Source organism: Coregonus clupeaformis, chromosome 20 (genome assembly GCF_020615455.1).
Source record: "Coregonus clupeaformis isolate EN_2021a chromosome 20, ASM2061545v1, whole genome shotgun sequence".
In the NCBI taxonomy this organism is placed as follows: domain Eukaryota; kingdom Metazoa; phylum Chordata; class Actinopteri; order Salmoniformes; family Salmonidae; genus Coregonus; species Coregonus clupeaformis.
Window position 1 is genome coordinate 24,235,960 of NC_059211.1, and position 19,277 is coordinate 24,255,236.

Consider the following 19,277-nt stretch of genomic DNA (forward strand, 5'->3'; position numbering starts at 1 on the left):
CACAGCCATCTCTCCATGTTAGGGTGTTGTTTACGGAAGACAGAGGCGACCACTTGTGCTAATTAGCTGTCTAACGTGCTCGAACACCTGTGTATGCATAACTTGGGAGGAAATCAAATCAGATTTTATTTGTCACATGCGCCGAATACAACAGGTGTAGCCCTTACTGTGAAATGCTTACTTACAAGCCCTTAACCAACAATTCAGTTTTAAGAAAATATAGTTATTATTTTTTTTAAAGTAACACAAAATAACAATAATGAGGCTATATACAGGGGGTACCGAGTCAGGGGTACAGGTTAGTCGAGGTAATTTGTACATGTAGGTAGGGGTAAAGTGATCTATGCATAGATAATAAACAGCTAGTAGTAAGCACCCCCTTATGGCTTGGGGGTAGAAGCTGTTAAGGAGCCTTTTGGACCTAGACTTGGTGCTCTGGTACCGCTTGCTGTGCGGTAGCAGAGAGAGCAGTCTGTGACTGGAGTTTTTGACAATATTTTGGGCCTTCCTCTGAGTACCAGTCAAAAGTTTGGACACACCTACTCATTCAATGGTTTTTCTTTATTTTTACCATTTTCTACATTGTAGAATAATAGTGAAGACATCAAAACTATGAAATAACACATATGGAATCATGTAGTAACCAAAAAGAATTTCAACAAATCAAAATATATTTGAGATTTGAGATTCTTCAAAGTAGCCACCCTTTGCCTTTGACAGTTTTGCACACTCTTGGCATTCTCTCAACCAGCTTCATGAGGTAGTCACCTGGAATGCATTTCAATTAACAGGTGTGACTTCTTAAAAGTACATTTGTGGAATTTCTTTCTTTCTTAATGCGTTTGAGACAATCAGTTGTTATAATAATATTATAATATGCCATTTAGCAGACGCTTTTATCCAAAGCGACTTACAGTCATGTGTGCATAAATTTTTACGTATGGGTGATCCCGGGGATCGAACCCCCTACCCTGGCGTTACAAGCGCCATGCTCTACCAATTGAGCTACAGAGGACCACAGTTGTGTTGTGACAAGGTAGGGGTGGTATACAGAAGATAGCCCTATTTGGTAAAAGACCAAGTCCATATTATGGCAAGAACAGCTCAAATAAGCAAAGAGAAATGACAGTCCATCATTACTTTAAGAAATGAAGGTCAGTCAATGCGGAAAATGTCAAGAACAGGACAGGACAATGACCCAAAACACACCTCCAGGCTGTGTAAGGGCTATTTGACCAAGAAGGAGAGTGATGGAGTGCTGCATCAGATGACCTGGCCTCCACAATCACCGGACCTCAACCCAATTGAGATGGTTTGGGATGAGTTGGACCGCAGAGTGAAGGAAAAGCAGCCAACAAGTTTTCAGTATATGTGGGAACTCCTTCAAGACTGTTGGAAAAGCATTCCTCATGAAGCTGATTGAGAGAATGCCAAGGGTGTGCAAAGCTGTCATCAAGGCAAAGGGTGGCTACTTTTGAAGAATCTCAAATAAATATATTTTGATTTGTTGAACACTTTTTTGGTTACTACATTATTCCATATGTGTTATTTCATAGTTTTGATGTCTTCACTATTATTCTACAATGTAGAAAATAGTAAAAAAATAAAGAAAAACCCTTGAATGAGTAGGTGTGTCCAAACTTTTGACTGGTACTGTAGGTCCTGGAAGTTTGGCCCCAGTGATGTATTGGGCTGTACGCACTACCCTCTGTAGCACCTTACAGTCGGATGCCGAGCAGTTGCCATACCAGGCGGTGATGCAACCGGTCAGGATGCTCTTGATGGTGCAGCTGTATAACTTTTTGAGGATCTGGGGACACACTTGTTGGTGATGTGGACAGCAAGGAAATTGAAACTCTCGACCCGCTCCACTACAGCCCTGTCGATGTGAATGGGGGCGTGTTCGGCCCTCCTTTTCCTGTAGTCCATGCTCATCTCCTTTGTCTTGCTCATGTTGAGGGAGAGGTTGTTGTCCTGGCACCACACTGCCAGGTCTCTGACCTCCTCCCTATAGGCTGTCTCATCGTTGTCGGTGATCTGGCCTACCACCATTGTATCATCAGCAAACTTAATGATGGTGTTGGAGTCGTGCTTGGCCACGCAGTCGTGGGTGAACAGGGAGTACAGGAGGGGACTAATGTAGCGGAAGTGTAGTTGGTCCTGCTACATACAGTAAGTGTATTTTTTTTATTTGAATACTCACTGATATGAAAGATAAGTACCATATGTTTTTGAAAACCATATAGCAAGCAATGATTATTGACTTTTCTAAACGAGCGTCGGGATTGGAGATCACATGGTCCCACCAGTTAGCGGTGCTTCTAGCTGAGAATCCTTCTACCCCCCAAAAAAAAATAATAATTGTAAAGTGGTTATCCCACTGGCTATAGGGTGAATGCATCAATTTGTGAGTCGCTCTGGACTAGAGCGTCTGCTAAATGACGTAAATGTGCCCTTGAGCAAGGCACTTAACCCTAATTGCTCCTGTAAGTCGCTCTGGATAAGAGCGTCTGCTAAATGACTAAAATGTAAATGTAAATGTAAATGTAAACCCTTGGGATAATGCTGAATGCCTTTGTTAATGCCTTGGGTTCTGGAGAGCAAAGTAAAACTCCTGAAAGTACATTCTAGATCCTTGATAAGCAACGTGTTAGCAGAAGTTAGCTGATCCTTAACTTGGTAGCAGTTAGCTGAAACCACCATACTTTCATTGTACTGTATTTTAGCTCACATAGTACTGTATTTCCATGCAGTACAGTGTGTGGCATTATCGATACTGTAAGCGCGGGCTTGGTTACGTGCTCATTACCGATGTTTCACGTGATGACGTAGTCTAGCCTTGCCTGTTGGTCTTTCACAGTTGGCGACGGGAACAGCGAAAATGGCCTCGACCCTGCCGGTGTGTATGAATATTTGGAGAAGATGACGACGATGTGCCCTATAACTTATTTGAACACCAAAGTGTCTTCAGTAAACACGTAAATATTGTTTGGAGTGACTAACAAATTGTGACTACCAGCGAAAAAGAGGAAACGAAAGACCACACAGCATCGGCATTTTCATTTTGTGTGGCTGGTGGTGGCGCTAACTAACGTTAGCTATGGAGGATATCAACTCAAACATCAACGCGGACTTGGAGGTGCGGAAGCTGCAGGACTTGGTAAAGAAACTCGAACAACAAAACGAGCAGCTCCGTAGTCGGTCTTCGGCTGGAGCAGTATCAGGGAACCATAGACCCCTTAGTGCAGGGTACGACTCGCGCTTATCAGCCGCCTCAGCGGCGGGGTTGGCCGGTTTCTCTGGGGTGGGGTTCGGCAGAACGGGCTATGGAGGGCTTTTGGAAAACTCCCGTTGTTTGAGCCCCAGACTGTCATATGATGGCATCAGTTTCAGGAAAGCATATGATGGCGAGGGGGCATCGGCTGCCACCTCTTTCACTGGCACCAATTCCTATTTTACAGACGCAGGGGAAACACTGGGTTTTATGGATGAAGGGGAAACTTCTATCTTGGATGAAGTAGAAATCCTCGATCTCGAAGACATGGATTGTCTTAACGAAGATGAAGACAGCTGGTGAGTGATACAACACGATTACACCATCTGTAATTCAAGTAGCTTGAGGGGTCTCATACAGCAGTGAGATAACAACAACACGCCCTAATGCATTTGGCTACCAGTCAACCAGTGTGCCTGTGCGCCCATATATGTTACACCTCAACAGCCGAGCGCAGCTGTTCCAGACATTAGCTATCTACGATGACAATCGCTTGGGGAGGGAAATAATCCTCGCTGAAATTGCGGCATAGGAATGCACGGCACGGTCATGTTCTCAATACAATAGCCGGCCACAGACACTGAGGTCATCACACACACCGCAGACAGATTGTCTGTCGTTCATTGTTGATTAGTGAGGGGTGGTGGTTGGAATGGAAACCAAATGGAAAGGGGATCACGTGTGGGAACTGTCAAACCACCCAATTGACATTTTAGTCATTTAGCAGACGCTCTTATCCAGAGCGACTTACAATTAGTGAGTGCATACATTTTTCATACGGGCCCCCCTGCACATTACATACTCATCAATATTGTATCAGTGGAACTTGGCATTCATTGTACTGTGGTTGTTGTTGCTGTGCTTTAATTAATCACATCCCTTTATTATTAGGCCTTAATCATAACATTTGCATTTTAGCTGTCTTGTTTACTGTCAAATTATCACCCACAAACACTAGTGGTCATCCGTTATCTCTACATAAGTCTACAGTATATAGTGTGTCTTCAGGGTAAGGGAAGTTCAGTTCATGTGGTGGCCAGTTGCACTATTTTGGTAATATATGTTAGACAACTGTCATGGTAGTGGGAAGAGGGCAGTGTGCACAGTGAAATTGAAAGTTGTTTACCCAGCTAAAGCCTATTGGGACAGTGCAAGAGCCACAACCATGGTTACCTTCTTTGTTAGAAGGATTCCCAATACTGACACACACCAGCCACAATTGTATGAAAAGAGGTTGAGAGAAAGTAATTGCCTACTAGACCCAATGTGATTATGACAATGTTATAGTATCCAAATTGTTGTGACAGCCAGGCCCAGCCACACTGAATTTCAGGATCATGTATTGTTTGTTGTGCACTGTGCATTTGTGGGTTATAGGGTAAGGATGCTTACACAGATTCACTTTTAGAAGTGTAGCCTAATCCTTGAAACTGGAGATGTTTGATTGGATTTGTGAGGCAGCACAAATCTCACTGCTGATCCCAACGATCCCAACTCGAGGAAATCCCTGAAACGGTTTTAGAGAGTTACAGGGAGATGAGACCTCACTGTAGAGCTAATGTGAAATAAGCCCTGTTTATAAATGAGATGTAGTCTTGTTATTAGAGCAGTAGTAAGCTTTAGCCTATAATGAGGACAGTCAGTGCCCAGCTCTCTCATTCTCTGAGAGATAGGCCCTTGTCTGCCATGGTACGGTTACAAGAATGTTATTTATTGGCATATAATTGGCCTCTTGATGGTAATGTAATGGTAATGGGTTGTGCTTTAGGTCAAGGGTCAGAGGAGGCCAGCTATAGAAAGGAACATCACTAATGATGGCCAGACTGTCTGGATCAGTAGAGACTGCTGAGGGGAGGACGGCTCATAATAATGGCTGGAATGGGGTGAAATGGAGGGAATGGAATTGTATCAAACAAATGAAAACCATGTTTTTGATACCATTCCATTTACTCCATTCCAGCCATTATTATGAGCCATTCATTCCAGCCCTCAGCAGCCACCACTGGTCTGGATAGTAATAGTGAATGGGCCCTGGCAGCCCCTAAACACATGATCAGAGCAAAGGAGCCTTTCCCAAGCCTGGCTCAGTGTGTGAGTTTGCTATGTGAATGCATTGGATACAGAAACGTCTTTGACTACAGTTCAAGAAACTCTTCTATATTTGGATGAGAGAGCCGAGGAAGAAGGACCGAGAAGTTTACTATGGCCTCTCTGTACCAGTTCCCTATTGCCCCTCTAACCCAATCCCCACACACACCTCTCCTCTGGCTGTTTCTCTGGCTGGTGATATACACACACACAGGATTACCCATAGTACTACTAACTGAGGGCTTGCCAGTCCTGGTCATAGACTGACTCCCATAATCCCTGAATTAGCATCAGACTGCTTTTGCAGGGCCATCTGGACGGTTTGACGACCGCACAGCACCATCCTGCTTTTAGGGTTTGATTCTAAAATACAGTTAGGATGATCCATCCATGCATGTTTACAGGATAATTAGGCTTATAAGCTCTATGTAAAAGCATAGCCATGTGGATCCACAGCCTTATTTAGGCCTAATGCTTAGAGTAGGCCCAATAGGCCTACAAATCTGGTTGAACTTTGATTCTTGAAATGTTATGGTGAAAACCTCTGTGGCATACTTTTAGTTGCCTAAAGAATGTACACAATATGTAGACTAGGCCTACATCTTTCTAATAGTAGGCCTTGGTGTTAGTGTCCAGTGGATATCTGAGGGCTCTCATGTGAGATGTTCTCTGTGGCTGAGACAGAGCTGACAGTTGCTGACTCAAATTCCTCTTCCTGTTATAGGCACTTTCTCAAAGTATAAGGCCTAAGTATCAGCCATAGCAGCTGTGATGAGATATAGGCCTAAGCAGGTTATAACACTCACCAAACCTGTATCATCAACCATCATGTATCATCAGATAAGATAAGAGGATGTGTTGTATTTTTACATTTACATCATTTAGCAGACGCTCTTATCCAGAGCGACTTACAAATTGGTGTATTCACCTTATGATAGCCAGTGGGACAACCACTTTAATTTTTTTGGGGGAGGGGTAGAAGGATTACTTTTATACTATTCCAGGTATTCCTTAAAGAGGTAGGGTTTCAAGTGTCTCCGGAAGGTGGTCAGTGACTCCGCTGTCCTGGCGTCGTGGGGGAGCTTGTTCCACCATTGGGGTGCCAGAGCAGCGAATAGCTTTGACTCGGCTGAGCGGAAACTATGCTTCCGTAGAGGTAGGGGGGCCAGCAGGCCAGAGGTGGATGAACGTATTGCTCTCGTTTGGGTGTAGGGTCTGATCAGAGCCTGAAGGTAAGGAGGTGCTGTTCCCCTCACAGCTCCGTAGGCAAGCACCATGGTCTTGTAGTAGATGCGAGCCTCAACTGGAAGCCAGTGGAGTGTGCGGAGGAGCGGGGTGACATGAGAGAACTTGGGAAGGTTGAACACCAGACGGGCTGCAGCGTTCTGGATAATTTGTAGGGGTTTAATGGCACAAGCAGGGAGCCCAGCCAACAGCGAGTTGCAGTAATCCAGACGGGAGATGACAAGTGCCTGGATTAGGACCTGTGCCGCTTTCTGTGTGAGGTAGGGTCGTACTCTGCGAATGTTGTAGAGCATGAACCTGCAGGATCAGGTCACTGCTTTGATGTTAGCGGAGAACGACGGTGTTGTCCAGGGTCACGCCAAGGTTCTTTGCACTCTGGGAGGAGGACACAATGGAGTTGTCAACCGTGATGGTGAGATCATGGAGCGGGCAGTCCTTCCCCGGGAGGAAGAGCAGCTCCGTCTTGCCGAGGTTCAGCTTGAGGTGGTGATCCGACATCCACACTGATATGTCTGCCAGACATGCAGAGATGCGATTCTCCACCTGTGCCATGCCCATTGATGTGTGTGTGTGTGTGTGTGTTAAATGAATGTGTTGTGTTTCTTCAGGCTGTATGAGGCGAAGCTCAACAGCCCATTGCAGAAAGCCTTGAGTCCCATTGTGTGGTGTCGCCAGGCCCTGGACAATCCCAGTCCTGACATGGAGTCAGCCAAGCGCTCCCTCATCCACAGACTGGACGTCACCATGTCAGGTACTGTCACCACGCTTCTCTACTCTCTTCTCCTCCTCTCTTCTCCCCTCTGTCTCCTCTTTTCTCTACACAAGCATACACACATCTAGGACAAATATGCTTTTGTTTTGTAGTAGGCATATGTGCTGTATGAAAGTATTTTCTGCATTATCATGGCCTGTATGAGTGTGTGTCTATCTGTTTCCCTCTGCGTATTATGACAGATAATAACAGACAATCCCCTCAATCAGGACACCAAGGCTCCAAATCTTCCCGGCTAAAGTGAGATAGTCCAGTTCCATTTTTAAAGAGGTATGCTCATGTGACGCCCATATCGTATTGAGCAACATTTTGCTGAAGGTCGCTATCCCTAAACCGGTGTGTTCTCAGTAACGGTCACTGATCACGTGGCACTAGAAGTTACGCAACACATAAGGCTGGCACAATTATCGTATTCAACTTCAATAGCAGTTTTTCATTTTTACATGATGTGGGTAAAGTTGGTAATCATGGTACGAGCAGAACGGCATGGTCGGGAGGAGAAGCTTCATTTCCAAAGGTTGTCAGCGGTCACAGGGGGGTCACAGGGTTCACCAAAACTGTATTGTATTCATTATGTCGTAGCTAATTTACAAAGATGCATTACAAGCTCAAAAAAATATTATACAAAAATTACAATTAATAATTACCCAAAATTCCATAATCGTTACAGCCCTAGCAACACTCCAGTCACATACCCTTGGGCGGACAGACAGACAGACAGACAGACAGACTGCACCCTCATGGGGTACCTGTCCTGTCATCCAGAGTCAACACCTGACGTGTTCTCCTCACATCCCTTCCTGTGGATTTATGTGCATCACACACTGAAGTTAAATTCAGACTATATTGGAAGAGACTGGGCTCTGGTGGGTGACAACATACTAAATGGGTATTACTATTCACAGGAGCAATGGAGGGAGGGGGAGAATGGGTGGTGGTGATATCATTGTACTAGGTTAGGAGAGGATTATGTCATCCATAAAATATGGACATGACCTAATGCTTCAAGTCACTACTGTGCCTCCCCATCTCTACCTCACTCTAAGGACAAAGGGAAGTTCTACAGATCAACTGGTTGATATATTATTTAGGTGTGCGTTAACAAGCAGAAAACAGTAGTGCAGGCTATAGGGCTGCAACTAAGGGTTCCGGAAGTGGATTCTCAATCCTTGTAACTCGTGGTGATATCAAATATTAGCGTAATTACTGTGCAACGTAGACGCTCTATTTTCTACCGAGATTGCAAAACAATTTGTATGTTGATGTAGTGCCCATTAGTTATGAATGTTTCAACCTCTGTGTTGAGAAATCGTGTTTTTACCGTCAGTTTCTGTTTCAAAGAGCACCAAAACCTACACTAACCATGGGCCTTGCAGTCTGTATTGTCCAATCAAAGAGCAGGTACAAGTCACATGATCTGTTAGCGAACACATGATGTGCCGCAAGGCTCAACTTCTCCTCTGTTTTGGTGCCCTGGCTACCACACTGAACAGCGTGAAGCAAACCCGTGCACATGCGCAAATACTGTGTGAGAGCGAAGTTTTGCACCTTGCTCATCTCAATCTCTGCAGTGCTGCTCGTGGCAACATCATTTTCTACCTTTAACAAAGGGTTCAAGGACCCACCTGGTGACTGGCTTCTAACTGCCTATACCTGAGGGGAGGAGAGGTAGGCAGCTGTCAGACATGACTGCACGTCAACCACATGACAAGCAGAGCGGGCCTAGGCGTGTACTATGCTTCTTGTGTGGTTGTACTGTATGTGGGCTCCTCAGTGACACCCTTTCTGTCACACGCCTCTCTCTCTACCATGGCGTCCTGTGAGGATTGTGTTTGTTCTGGTGAAGGAATTTCACAGAGCAGGGCATTGCGTCTGGCTCATGACTAATGGAAAACACAGCTTGGTCATAGATTTGGACCACATCATAAGATTATATTCAATGCTTTGAAATGCTTTATGGAAAATCCTTTCCAAGGTTTGAGCCTTCAATGTCCCTGCGAAACAACCAAACTGTTGGTTGGAAGGCCCAGGGCGATCGCTGGCTTTCTGAAATGTGAATGTGTTTTTGTTTTAGTTTGTCCATGGTAACCAAGCCTGTGTTTTTTAGACTCCCTGTGAAATGTAAACAATGCGATCCCTAAAATGCCATGCCCCAGTTATATAACAAACTGGAAGCAGGGAGGAAGAGTATTTTTTCTTCTTCTCCGGGATAGTCGATTTAAATAAATGTATTAGACACTCTCTAGTTTCATTAGTGAGTGAAATTCAGCAAAACTACATTCTGGTCATTGTTATAACATTATACAACTGAAAGCAGGAAATGAAGCATGGACCAGAAAGGGACTCTCCGGCCAGTACCAGACCTGTAATGCTGGGCTAGATTCTGAATGTAGTCTTCTGAACAGTGCTTTGACAACTGTCCACAGATTCCATCCAGTTCTTCTCTGTAGCAGAAAGTCAGTCCCTAACCCGAGGCTGATAGCTGGCCTATCCAACCATGCTCAACCCTAACATGTATCTACTGTTTCAGTACTTAAGATATAATGGATTGGATATTCCCGCCTTCTCTAGGTCATGTTCTTTCACTTGTTAATCCCTCCCCTGATTTATTTATTTCTCTCCCTAAACCACACAATTCTGTTGCCCGCTCCTCATGTGAAATGCTCAGAGCTTGTCCACCTACTTTTGGCCATGTAGTGTAGTTGTTCCAGTCTGTCTCAAGAACCTTTTTCTTTTTCACTTTAAGGAGGCTTCAATGCCAAGTCTTGTTTACATTTTCTTTGTCCATCTTAGCTGTTTAATTAGACCAAACAATCCTTGCGTCTGCCTTTCCTTTTTGTCTGTCTGTTGGTCACAGACTTTATGCTGTCTAAGCTAATTCCAGTGGAAACTGGAGGTTCTGCAGTCAAACCATCAGCTGGGAAAGAGCTTTTATTACCGCTAGTCTCTTGGCTAAAAATGAATGGAAATAGTGGTTATTAGGGCTGGGAATTGCCAGGGACCTCGCGATACGATATTATCACGATGCTTAGGTACCAATTGCTATTCGATGTTCCACACATATTACTCACCATGTGTCTGTTGCAGATGGACAAGAAGAGAGCTATGAGAAAACGAGTTTTGATCAGTCAGGGAAATAAAAGTGCTGAAAACAAAAAATTGGCTCCCTATTTAAAAAGATGAAGAACAATCTAAGAAGGAAAAATACGGAGTTTTGGTGCAAGTACAGCCAACTAGCGCAAAATAATATCCCGATCTGTAACTATCGACCCCCCCCCCCCCATCACTAGTGGTTATACGCTTGAATAGCTTTCCTGGATTTCCTCAACTTCGTAATGTTAAGGGGTTTTAGCATGGAGGGAGCAAGTGTAAAATGTTGAGTAAGCACCTCCATATGAGTAAGCACCTCCGAATGAACGCAATATAAATGTACGCCATTATTTAGGCCTAATGCAGATTTCTGGGAGTTCTTTTTTGTATGGTTTGTTTTACTACACCGCATTTTAGAACAACACTATTTGAATTGGTCCCTGTGCTGCAGATACCTGCTGAGAGAGACCCAGCAGTCTGACTGTAGGCTGTCTGTTACTCCTACTGATTTACTGTTCCATCTAATCACCTCCTAGCCCTTAAATCATTCACCCCTGGTTAGCCTAGCACCATTGGATACATGGGGGAACATCTCTGAATGCACCCTCTGAAACTCTGTCCTTTCCTTGAGGTTTGTAACTGCAATCTCCCTATTGGGACCACTCAGGTATGTCTGTCTCCAGAGGTTGACCCCAACAATGCGTTGCTAGGGGTTATGTTCTGGGTCAGAGCTGACACAGACCCATGGAGGTGCAACTCAGAGGCTAGTAGCTCACTGTGTTAGATCCCTATCAGCTGTCTCTGTCTCTGAGGACCTATATCCTGTAGGACTATACGTATACTGTTGATCATTCCATAACACAACACAACTGTTGGACATATCTGAGCTATAAGTTGCTCTACCAGCACTAGGACTTTGGACATAATCTGTACTACAGACACCTTTGTCTCTGGTTAGGTCACTGTTTTAGATAGGTTAGACACTTATCATGAGCTTATCTGGGAATCTACAGATGACAGTGGCTGATCTCTAAGGAAGTGAGTTGAGTGAATAATGCAGTAGGACAGAGTGCAGAGCATGAGAAGCGGAGGAGATGGAGGGAGGAAGGGAGAGAGTGAGAGGAAAGGAGGGGATTTGTTGCTTTTTGTGCCATTGCTCTGTCTGCGTGCTACGTGTTGCTTGTTCTATGTTGCTCTGCATGTGTTCACTGCTCATTGTTTGTCTCTATTGTTATTGGAATAGTTTTTAATAACCTGCCCAGGGACTGTGGTTGAAAATTAGGCTAAAACCGGCACTTTTACTGAAACGTTGATTAATGTGCACTGTCCCTGTAAAAATAAAAAATAAACTCAGAAAGGGAGGCGGAAAGGAGAGCGAGTTGATCATAAAAAGGCTACTTCCAGTCACCACCCAGCTGTGTAAACACATCTAGACAGGGAGAGAGGGATGAGCAAACGAGTGGCCCTGGAGATCGGAGTGTATGCAGCACTGCAGGCTGAGCTGAGCCGAACGGGGCTGCAGTTCAACAGTAATGGCTACTGGCTAATGCGTTGTATACCTGTCAGAGCAGCCAGCCAGGCCTGGTCTAATGACTCAGCTAAGGGAGGGTCCATGGTGAGTCTGCCTCCCTGGGACTGGCTGGCTGGCTGGCTGACTCTCTGTGGAGAGCTGGATGGATATCACAGTGCTGCATTGTGATGCTCTCACTGTGTACTACTGAGTGAATAGGCCGTATTGTTAACTCTTTCTCCAGTCCATGATAAAGACACCCACGCCTGCCATATGCTTTAAGTGACTCTAGAATGTGGACCACTGCCAACACACTACAGAGGAGAGGACTCAGAGAGAACATGTGTGTGACTGTGTACTGTGCACATTAGTGTTTGTGTCAGTGGTTGGTATAATGCAGCTTGTGAGGGGGCAACCAGTAATGCCTGCAATGACTTCCCATGTAAGATATTATCTCAGTGAATGATTGGTTATTACGATGTAGCTTGATGGCTGTACAACAATCCCTTAAGTGATGTAGATATAGGCTTTATCACAGTATGTTTATGGCTATTCTTATTTATGTATGATTTGTATTGTATTTGCGAGACATTCTACTGCACTGTTGGAGCTAGTAACATAAGCATTTTGCTGCACCAGCCATAACACCTGCAAATCTGTGTACGCGACCAATAAACTTTGATTTGAATTCTCTTCTCTCCACAGCAAACAAGCGTAGGAGCCTGTATGGAAGTCCCTACAGTCCCCAGGTGAACTACGGAAGCCCATACTGCACAAACACAGCTAACAGCCCCTACAGTAGTGGCTTCAACTCCCCCTCCTCCACCCCCAGCAGGGTTCCCCTCGTCAGACAGCAGCTGATGCCCCCCGTCAACCAAGGTACTGTACACTGGCATATAAAGCCTGTCTTTAACTCTCCTTCCGTGGCCCTCTCTCTTTCTCTTTATGTTAAAACATAAACTTCAATTTGGTTTAGATATACAGGGTTGTGTTTGTTTGTTTTCTATATATGTGTGTGTGTGTGTGTGTGTTGGACCAGTATGAAGACTATGTGTGTGTCCCAGCAGCTCACCCGCAGCAGCGTGGTGGCTCAGTAGAGAGAGAAAGGAACCCGCCGGCGGTCAGCCCTCAGTCTTCAATAGACAGTGAGCTGAGCACCTCAGAGATGGACGAGGACTCTGTAGGATCCTCCACCACATACAAACTCAACGATGTCACTGATGTACAAATCCTGGCTCGCATGCAGGAGGAGAGTACGTACCATCTTCTAACTCGTTGTCTGTTTGTCCACAGAAACCATTTACCCACCTGTCAGAGATGCTGAGTGTTTATACTGTACAAGCGGTGTATGTTCTGACCGTCTGTGTGTTTGTTTCCAGGTCTTCGACAGGACTATGCAGCCACAGCGTCCAGACGTAGCTCTGGTTCGTCCTGCCACTCTCTGAGACGCAGCACCTTCAGTGACCAGGAGCTGGACGCCCACAGTCTAGAGGACGATGAAGAGGCTGTACACCCCGCCTTTCACCTCCCCTCAAACCGCTTCTCCCCCTCCCCCAGACACTCCCCTCACGCCTCCCCCAGAAACTCTCCCCGCTCCCGATCCCCCGCACGCTCCCTGGAGTACAGCCGAGGCTCCCCGCAGCCAATCATCAGCCGGCTGCAGGCACCACGTCACTCCCTGCAAAACCACGCCCCCCAAGACCTGCAGACCAACGTGGTGAAGAACGAAGGTAAGCAGATATACTGGCTCACTACACCTCAGGACTACCTCCTGACGATTGAGAGACTAGAGGGGAAATGGTTTTGGGTTGGGGTTAGTTCATAGTTATCTGAAGGACGAATTGTATGATTAAATGATTTATTCTGATTCAAATTAGGACCACTGCTGGTCAAAGGTCATGTGTAATTCTGGGCCATTGTGTTGTTGTTCAGTCCTGTTTTCAGTTGTTTTCCTTTGTTGTGGTGTTTGTAGAGAAGCTGAGGCGTAGTCTTCCTAACCTGACCCGCTCCAACATAGCCCAGCAGGGCCCAGAGCCCGTCAAGAACAGCAGGAGCTTTGAGTCCAACCTGCAAGTGCCAAACGGAGGCTCACCCAGACACCAGGCAGTCAGTCAGTCTGCCAGTGAGTACTACACAATGTTCATCATATCGCGTGTTCACTCAGTAATAGCAATCCGAGACACTCTGTCATTTTCAGATTATTCTCTCTTGTATATTGACAAATACCATTTTTGTTTCTCAAACATATTCAACATTAGTAATGTTCTGAAAGGAGTAATGTTCTAGTTTAGTGATGTTCTAGCTAGTCAGTGTAGTGGGTATACCATGTATCCATCTCAGGCTCCTCCTTATTAAACCTCTATTGCTTTGATGGTTTGGGATTCTGTTTGATTTATTTCACTATTTGAATCATTTGTCCTTCCGTGCACTCTTCTCCTTATTATCCAAATCAATTAGAATCCAGATTTAAAAGTAGTTTATTGTGAGGATTTAGAATGCAGAGAGAACTGAATAAAACACTAAATTCTCATAGTTAAAACCCCTGTCTAATCACAGAGTGGCCGTTTACTATAACCCTAGAATAAGAGAGAAACCCACAGTGAATCAGTGATACTAGTGTTGTATTTTAATCCATACAACTAATCCCCACTCAGACACCTGAAGGAGACGAGGCTGCTGATCAAAGAACGTGTAATCTGTATCAGTTCATCTGTTAGTTAAACAGCTTTATACACTGATAATCGAGTGTGTATAAGTGAAGCGGGCATGAATGAGCTTGAATAGGAACACTTTTTTGTTGTTGTGTGTATGTGCAATATACATATGTTCTGTACTATCCTGTACTATAATCACTGTTGTATTGTTTTGCTCTTGACACTGGCTGATAATAGGGGTCGTCTCCTTTACTTCTCAGGGCTTCTTCTGGCTGTGGTGTGCATTATGACATCACTATCCCTGCCTCTCTTTATCTGACTGCAGAGCATGTATGACATCACTATCCCTGCCTCTCTCTATCTGACTGCAGAGCATGTGCTGCCTTTCACCCAACCCTCTCTTTCTGCTAAGGCACTGGCTGGGGTTTGGCCTAGTGTTGGCCTAGCTTGACTCTGGCAGTACTTTACCCCTGGCAGTCTCGCTCTCTCTTTCTTTCTCTGGACTGTGAATGTCTGGCTGCACTGCAGCACCCCCTAGTGTTTCAGGCTGCTCTTTTACCTTTGCCTGAGAATGACACTCAGTGATTTTACAGTGGCTGAACTGCCTCACTGGCACACCCATCCTTCCCCTTCGGCTGCCTGGCTCAGCCCTATCATCTCCTCTCCCTGGTCTAGTAACCGTAACAGTACAGCAGGTCCGAGTAAGGGCTGACTCTGTCTCTCCCCAACTGTCATCTCCATTTCTCCCAGTAGCCCAGCACTCCTCCACTCCACTCCACTCTCGGTACTCGACTCCCCCTCGCTCCTCCCAAACAGGAATTCCCCCTCGATCCTTACAGTCCCCGAAACCCAAACAGCACCTCCAAAGCCCTTCTTCCCTCCGAGGTAACAGCCTGCCGGTGCCTGGGATCATCCACCTTACGAGTTAAGGGTCCCTACATACACACACATCCTCAGTCATACACACATGACCACATTCTTTACCAAACCTAAAGCGTTTTGTGTTTTACTGTGACTGGTTGGCTGTGTGCCTGCCTGTGTGACGTACCTGCATGCACTCCACCAATTATAAAGTGCCAGAAAATTTGGTCTCCAGATTTACAAGCCAAGTAATGGTTTTCTGGGATGGTCAAGGTAGGCATCTTCTGGGATGGTTGGCAGTCTGGAACTGAAAGTTGAAGTGTCTCCATGGTGTTCCTGTTGGGTGCACCTGCTGGGTTTTGTCTGGAACAGAGAAGTCATTTATCTCCCCTAGTGGTGATGGGGAGAACCTGCTGAGAAACCCTGTGGTTCTGGAATGCCTTTGGGCTCACAGACCTCAAGGCTGTTTCAGATAATATCAGTTTCTGATAGCACTGCTGATGTGGTTGACCACACTGCACTCACTACTCCTGACCTCTTCTTGGTAATGGTTGCGGATTGGTTTGTATTAGTAGCTAGTTAGTATGCTATTTACTGTTATGGGAACGTATAGGCTCTAGAAGACTTCTTAGTCTAGAGTTCTTTTTCCATCCATGTCATCTATTGCACTTTCTCCTGCTGTTCTGAATGAAGTCAAATCTCTCCTGTCTTTGTTTAGTCCATCTTTCCTGTTGCTTTGGAGAAGAAGGTGATTTCAGTGAGTATTCACTGCTCATGCTCCCAACTTTTATATATTGTGATTGTGGTTTCATGATGTGTTAATGTTGTGGCGTTATCTGTGCCCTCCCCATCACTAGAGGGCATGTGTGCCTCATCCATCCTACACATGAACTATTATAGTGGGACTTTGTCGTTTGTGTAAAGACTTAATACAAGGCCTCTTATCTTCATTAATTGTTTCCTTGGTTTCATGGGTCTTGTGATTTCATGCAAAATTCCATTATATCAGATTATTTAAAGACTTCTTCTGAATGCATATTAGATAATGGTCTATACACATGTTATTTCTCATACATATTGTTTTTGTATCATATGTGCCTCAGATCATTGTTGTTGTTAATTGCTCAGTGGTGAAACACTGAGAATGATGTAGATCTCTTTTGTGGGTATAGTGAAGTGTCATTCTCTATTCCATCTGTTCATAATATAGTGTACTGTACTGACCCGTCTTCTACCCGTCCAGTCCCTTCTCCCAGTAAGCTGCGAACCCCGGCCACTCCGTCTCCCCTGGCCCTGAGGCAGCCTGTGAAGGCCACATCTACCCCTGGCTCTGGAGCCTCTACCCCCACACGCTCCCTGGGCCCAGCACGCAGCGGCCTTCCCCGGCCCAGTGCAGGAGGGGGTGGAGGAGGAGGCAGCATCCCCGTGCCTCGCAGCAAACTGGCCCAGCCAGTACGCAGGTAGGTACGCACATTACACACAGCTTCAAAGCAAGTTTAGTTGTCATGTCAGTTGATTACAGGTGTATCAGACCTTTTTAGTCTTGCCTAATGCCTCACAGAACTAATCTGTTTCTCTGGCTCTTCTCTTCCTCAGGTCTCTACCTGCCCCTCGGACCTACAATGGTGGAAGGGAAGGGGAGAACTGGAGAGAGGGCTGCTACTGAGGCTGGCCTGGTCAGCAGGGGGGATCAGCACAAAGAGGCAGACAAACATTACAATGCGGCACTTTATCAACCAAGATTACTTTTACCATGAATCAAGGAAGAAACTATATCAAAAGACACAAAGTCAAATTCGTCTTACTATCATGAGGAACATGATCTGAACATGGTGTGTGTCTGTGCGGAGAGGATCTGAAGTGGCCAGGCAGAAGCCGATAGAGAATGCCAAAGAAACCAGCCAAGCTCCAGCATCCCGGCGCCACCAGAGGGCACTTTTATCTGCCTCAGTGTGTCTGTTCAGCAATCAGTCAATAAATCTTCACACAATGCTTCTCTCCTTCTCCTCTCCTTCCCTCGTCTCCCTCTATTTTTTCACCTCCCTCAGGTTGAAGTGTTTGTACACATTTCTCTTTTTGCAGTCTGTTCTCAACAGATGCCTTTGTCAGAGATCTCTATGATGATGCTGTGCAGGTAAAATGTTCCCTTAATGTTAAAGAATTGTGAACGTTTTACGAAGTGTTGTCAAAAATCATAGTTTTTTCCTCTTGTGAATCAACTAGAATGTATTGAAAGGTTTGTGACATTATTTATTCAAATCATTATTTAAAGAGTTCATTTTCCAAATATCCATATTCAGTATTTGTTTTCTATTGATTTGAATCATAAAAAAAAAAAAATGTTTATTTTATTTTGAACCTCTACTGCAAAGCTAATTCTCCAAAGTATTTTTAGATGGTTTCATAACAGGACATTTGAGTGTTGATGTTTTTATGTTGAGAACACACATGTAACTGGTAGAAACAGGCTAAAGCCCCACCCCAGACCTAACCATAACTATGGTTTAACCTGTATCGACTATCACATCTGTTCCAGGGCTGGCTATTCATGTTGGGCTGGCTAGTCATGTTGGGCTGGCTAGTCATGTTGGGCTGGCTATTCATGTTGGGCTGGCTAGTCATGTTGGGCTGGCTATTCATGTTGGGCTGGCTATTCATGTTGGGCTGGCTAGTCATGTTTGGCTGGCTAGTCATGTTGGGCTGGCTAGTCATGTTGGGCTGGCTATTCATGTTGGGCTGGCTAGTCATGTTTGGCTGGCTAGTCATGTTGGGCTGGCTATTCATGTTGGGCTGGCTAGTCATGTTGTGCTGGCTATTCATGTTGAGCTGCGCAGTCGTCACAATCTCAATCCAGATCTACTTCTGGTTTGGTTAGTTAGTTCCATCTGCTTTCCACCATTAGATTAATATGCAGTTGCAACATCCAGACAGTATAGTCAGAGACATGTAATCCCTCTAAAACATATGTAAAATCCAGCCCTTGTAGCCATGAGATACGAGCATGCAGCAAAGGCTTGATGTAGTTAATTTAAAACCTGCAACAATATTGTCAGTGTATGTTATGTCAAGACAGGGAATAAATGATCCTGACAAATAAGATTATAATGGAAAAGTTCAATAGGTCAGTGGCCATTGCCACTTGTGCTTTAAAATAAATCAAAGAGGAGTGCAGAGATTCATAGGGATGGTATTAGTGTGCCATAAATTAATGAACTAGTGCCTATTAATTTCAAGTTTCACTTTATTTTGAATGTGCTTTTTATTTGTTCATTTATCATTATGTGCCAATGTCATGGTTTGCTAATATAAGTTGTCTTTGCATTTCTGCTTGATTTTGTTTGGGCTAATATACTTTTGTTAATTTTGTAATTGTATCAACAATACATTTATAATTGATTTTGGAAAAAGTATATGCCCCTTGATATAACTAATTACTCTCATTCTTTAAATGAAACTATTTATTTAAGAGAGAGGTGCCTCTGTATGTCAAGGTTTGGATTTAGTGGAAAGCTTGGGCTATTGTTGCGAAGACATGCCACACCATTTTGTGTGATTAGTTTTTCTTAATGATTTTTTTTTATATATCCACCTAAATGACATTCAGTTTCCCTGTGTAAACTCACATTTCAAGTAAAGAAGTTGAGAAACTGTTCTTGTCTACTGTCATGAATGGGGCCATTTTATTATGGTTGGGGCAAATTTCATTCAAACTCTTGTCAATTCAGGGCATTCCTTGAAATGCAATCCATAAATAGAAAGACTGGAGCTTTACTGGCAACGTTC

The 19,277-nt window shown here is 44.6% G+C and overlaps 1 protein-coding gene across 6 annotated transcripts; it reads left to right on the forward strand.

Annotated features, from left to right (window-relative positions):
• Positions 1-2,857: 2,857 nt before the first annotated feature.
• slain2 (SLAIN motif family, member 2) lies at positions 2,858-19,144 on the forward strand. Of its 6 annotated transcripts, none has more exons than XM_045205420.1 (10): positions 2,858-3,573; positions 7,216-7,358; positions 12,685-12,858; positions 13,047-13,232; positions 13,359-13,709; positions 13,952-14,101; positions 15,384-15,518; positions 16,213-16,251; positions 16,738-16,954; positions 17,091-19,144. In XM_045205420.1, exons 1-10 carry the CDS (start codon positions 3,101-3,103, stop codon positions 17,158-17,160), a joined length of 1,938 nt encoding a protein of 645 aa, XP_045061355.1. In that variant the 5' UTR covers positions 2,858-3,100; the 3' UTR covers positions 17,161-19,144. The 6 variants fall into 6 exon arrangements, with proteins under 6 accessions (XP_045061355.1, XP_041695062.2, XP_045061356.1 ...); XM_041839128.2 differs by having other exon boundaries at positions 15,387-15,518; XM_045205421.1 differs by lacking the exon at positions 16,213-16,251 and having other exon boundaries at positions 15,384-15,557.
• The last annotated feature ends 133 nt before the right edge of the window (positions 19,145-19,277 follow it).

What these genes read in the sequence shown, in the direction of transcription:
- slain2 (XM_045205421.1), top strand. Translation starts at nt 3,101, where the DNA reads ATGGAGGATATCAACTCAAACATCAACGCGGACTTGGAGGTGCGGAAG. An exon ending in GGCAGTCAGTCAGTCTGCCA is followed by an intron (nt 14,102 to 15,383) that starts GTGAGTACTACA and finishes CATTTCTCCCAG; the next exon opens with TAGCCCAGCACTCCTCCACT. An exon ending in TGGGATCATCCACCTTACGA is followed by an intron (nt 15,558 to 16,737) that starts GTTAAGGGTCCC and finishes CTACCCGTCCAG; the next exon opens with TCCCTTCTCCCAGTAAGCTG.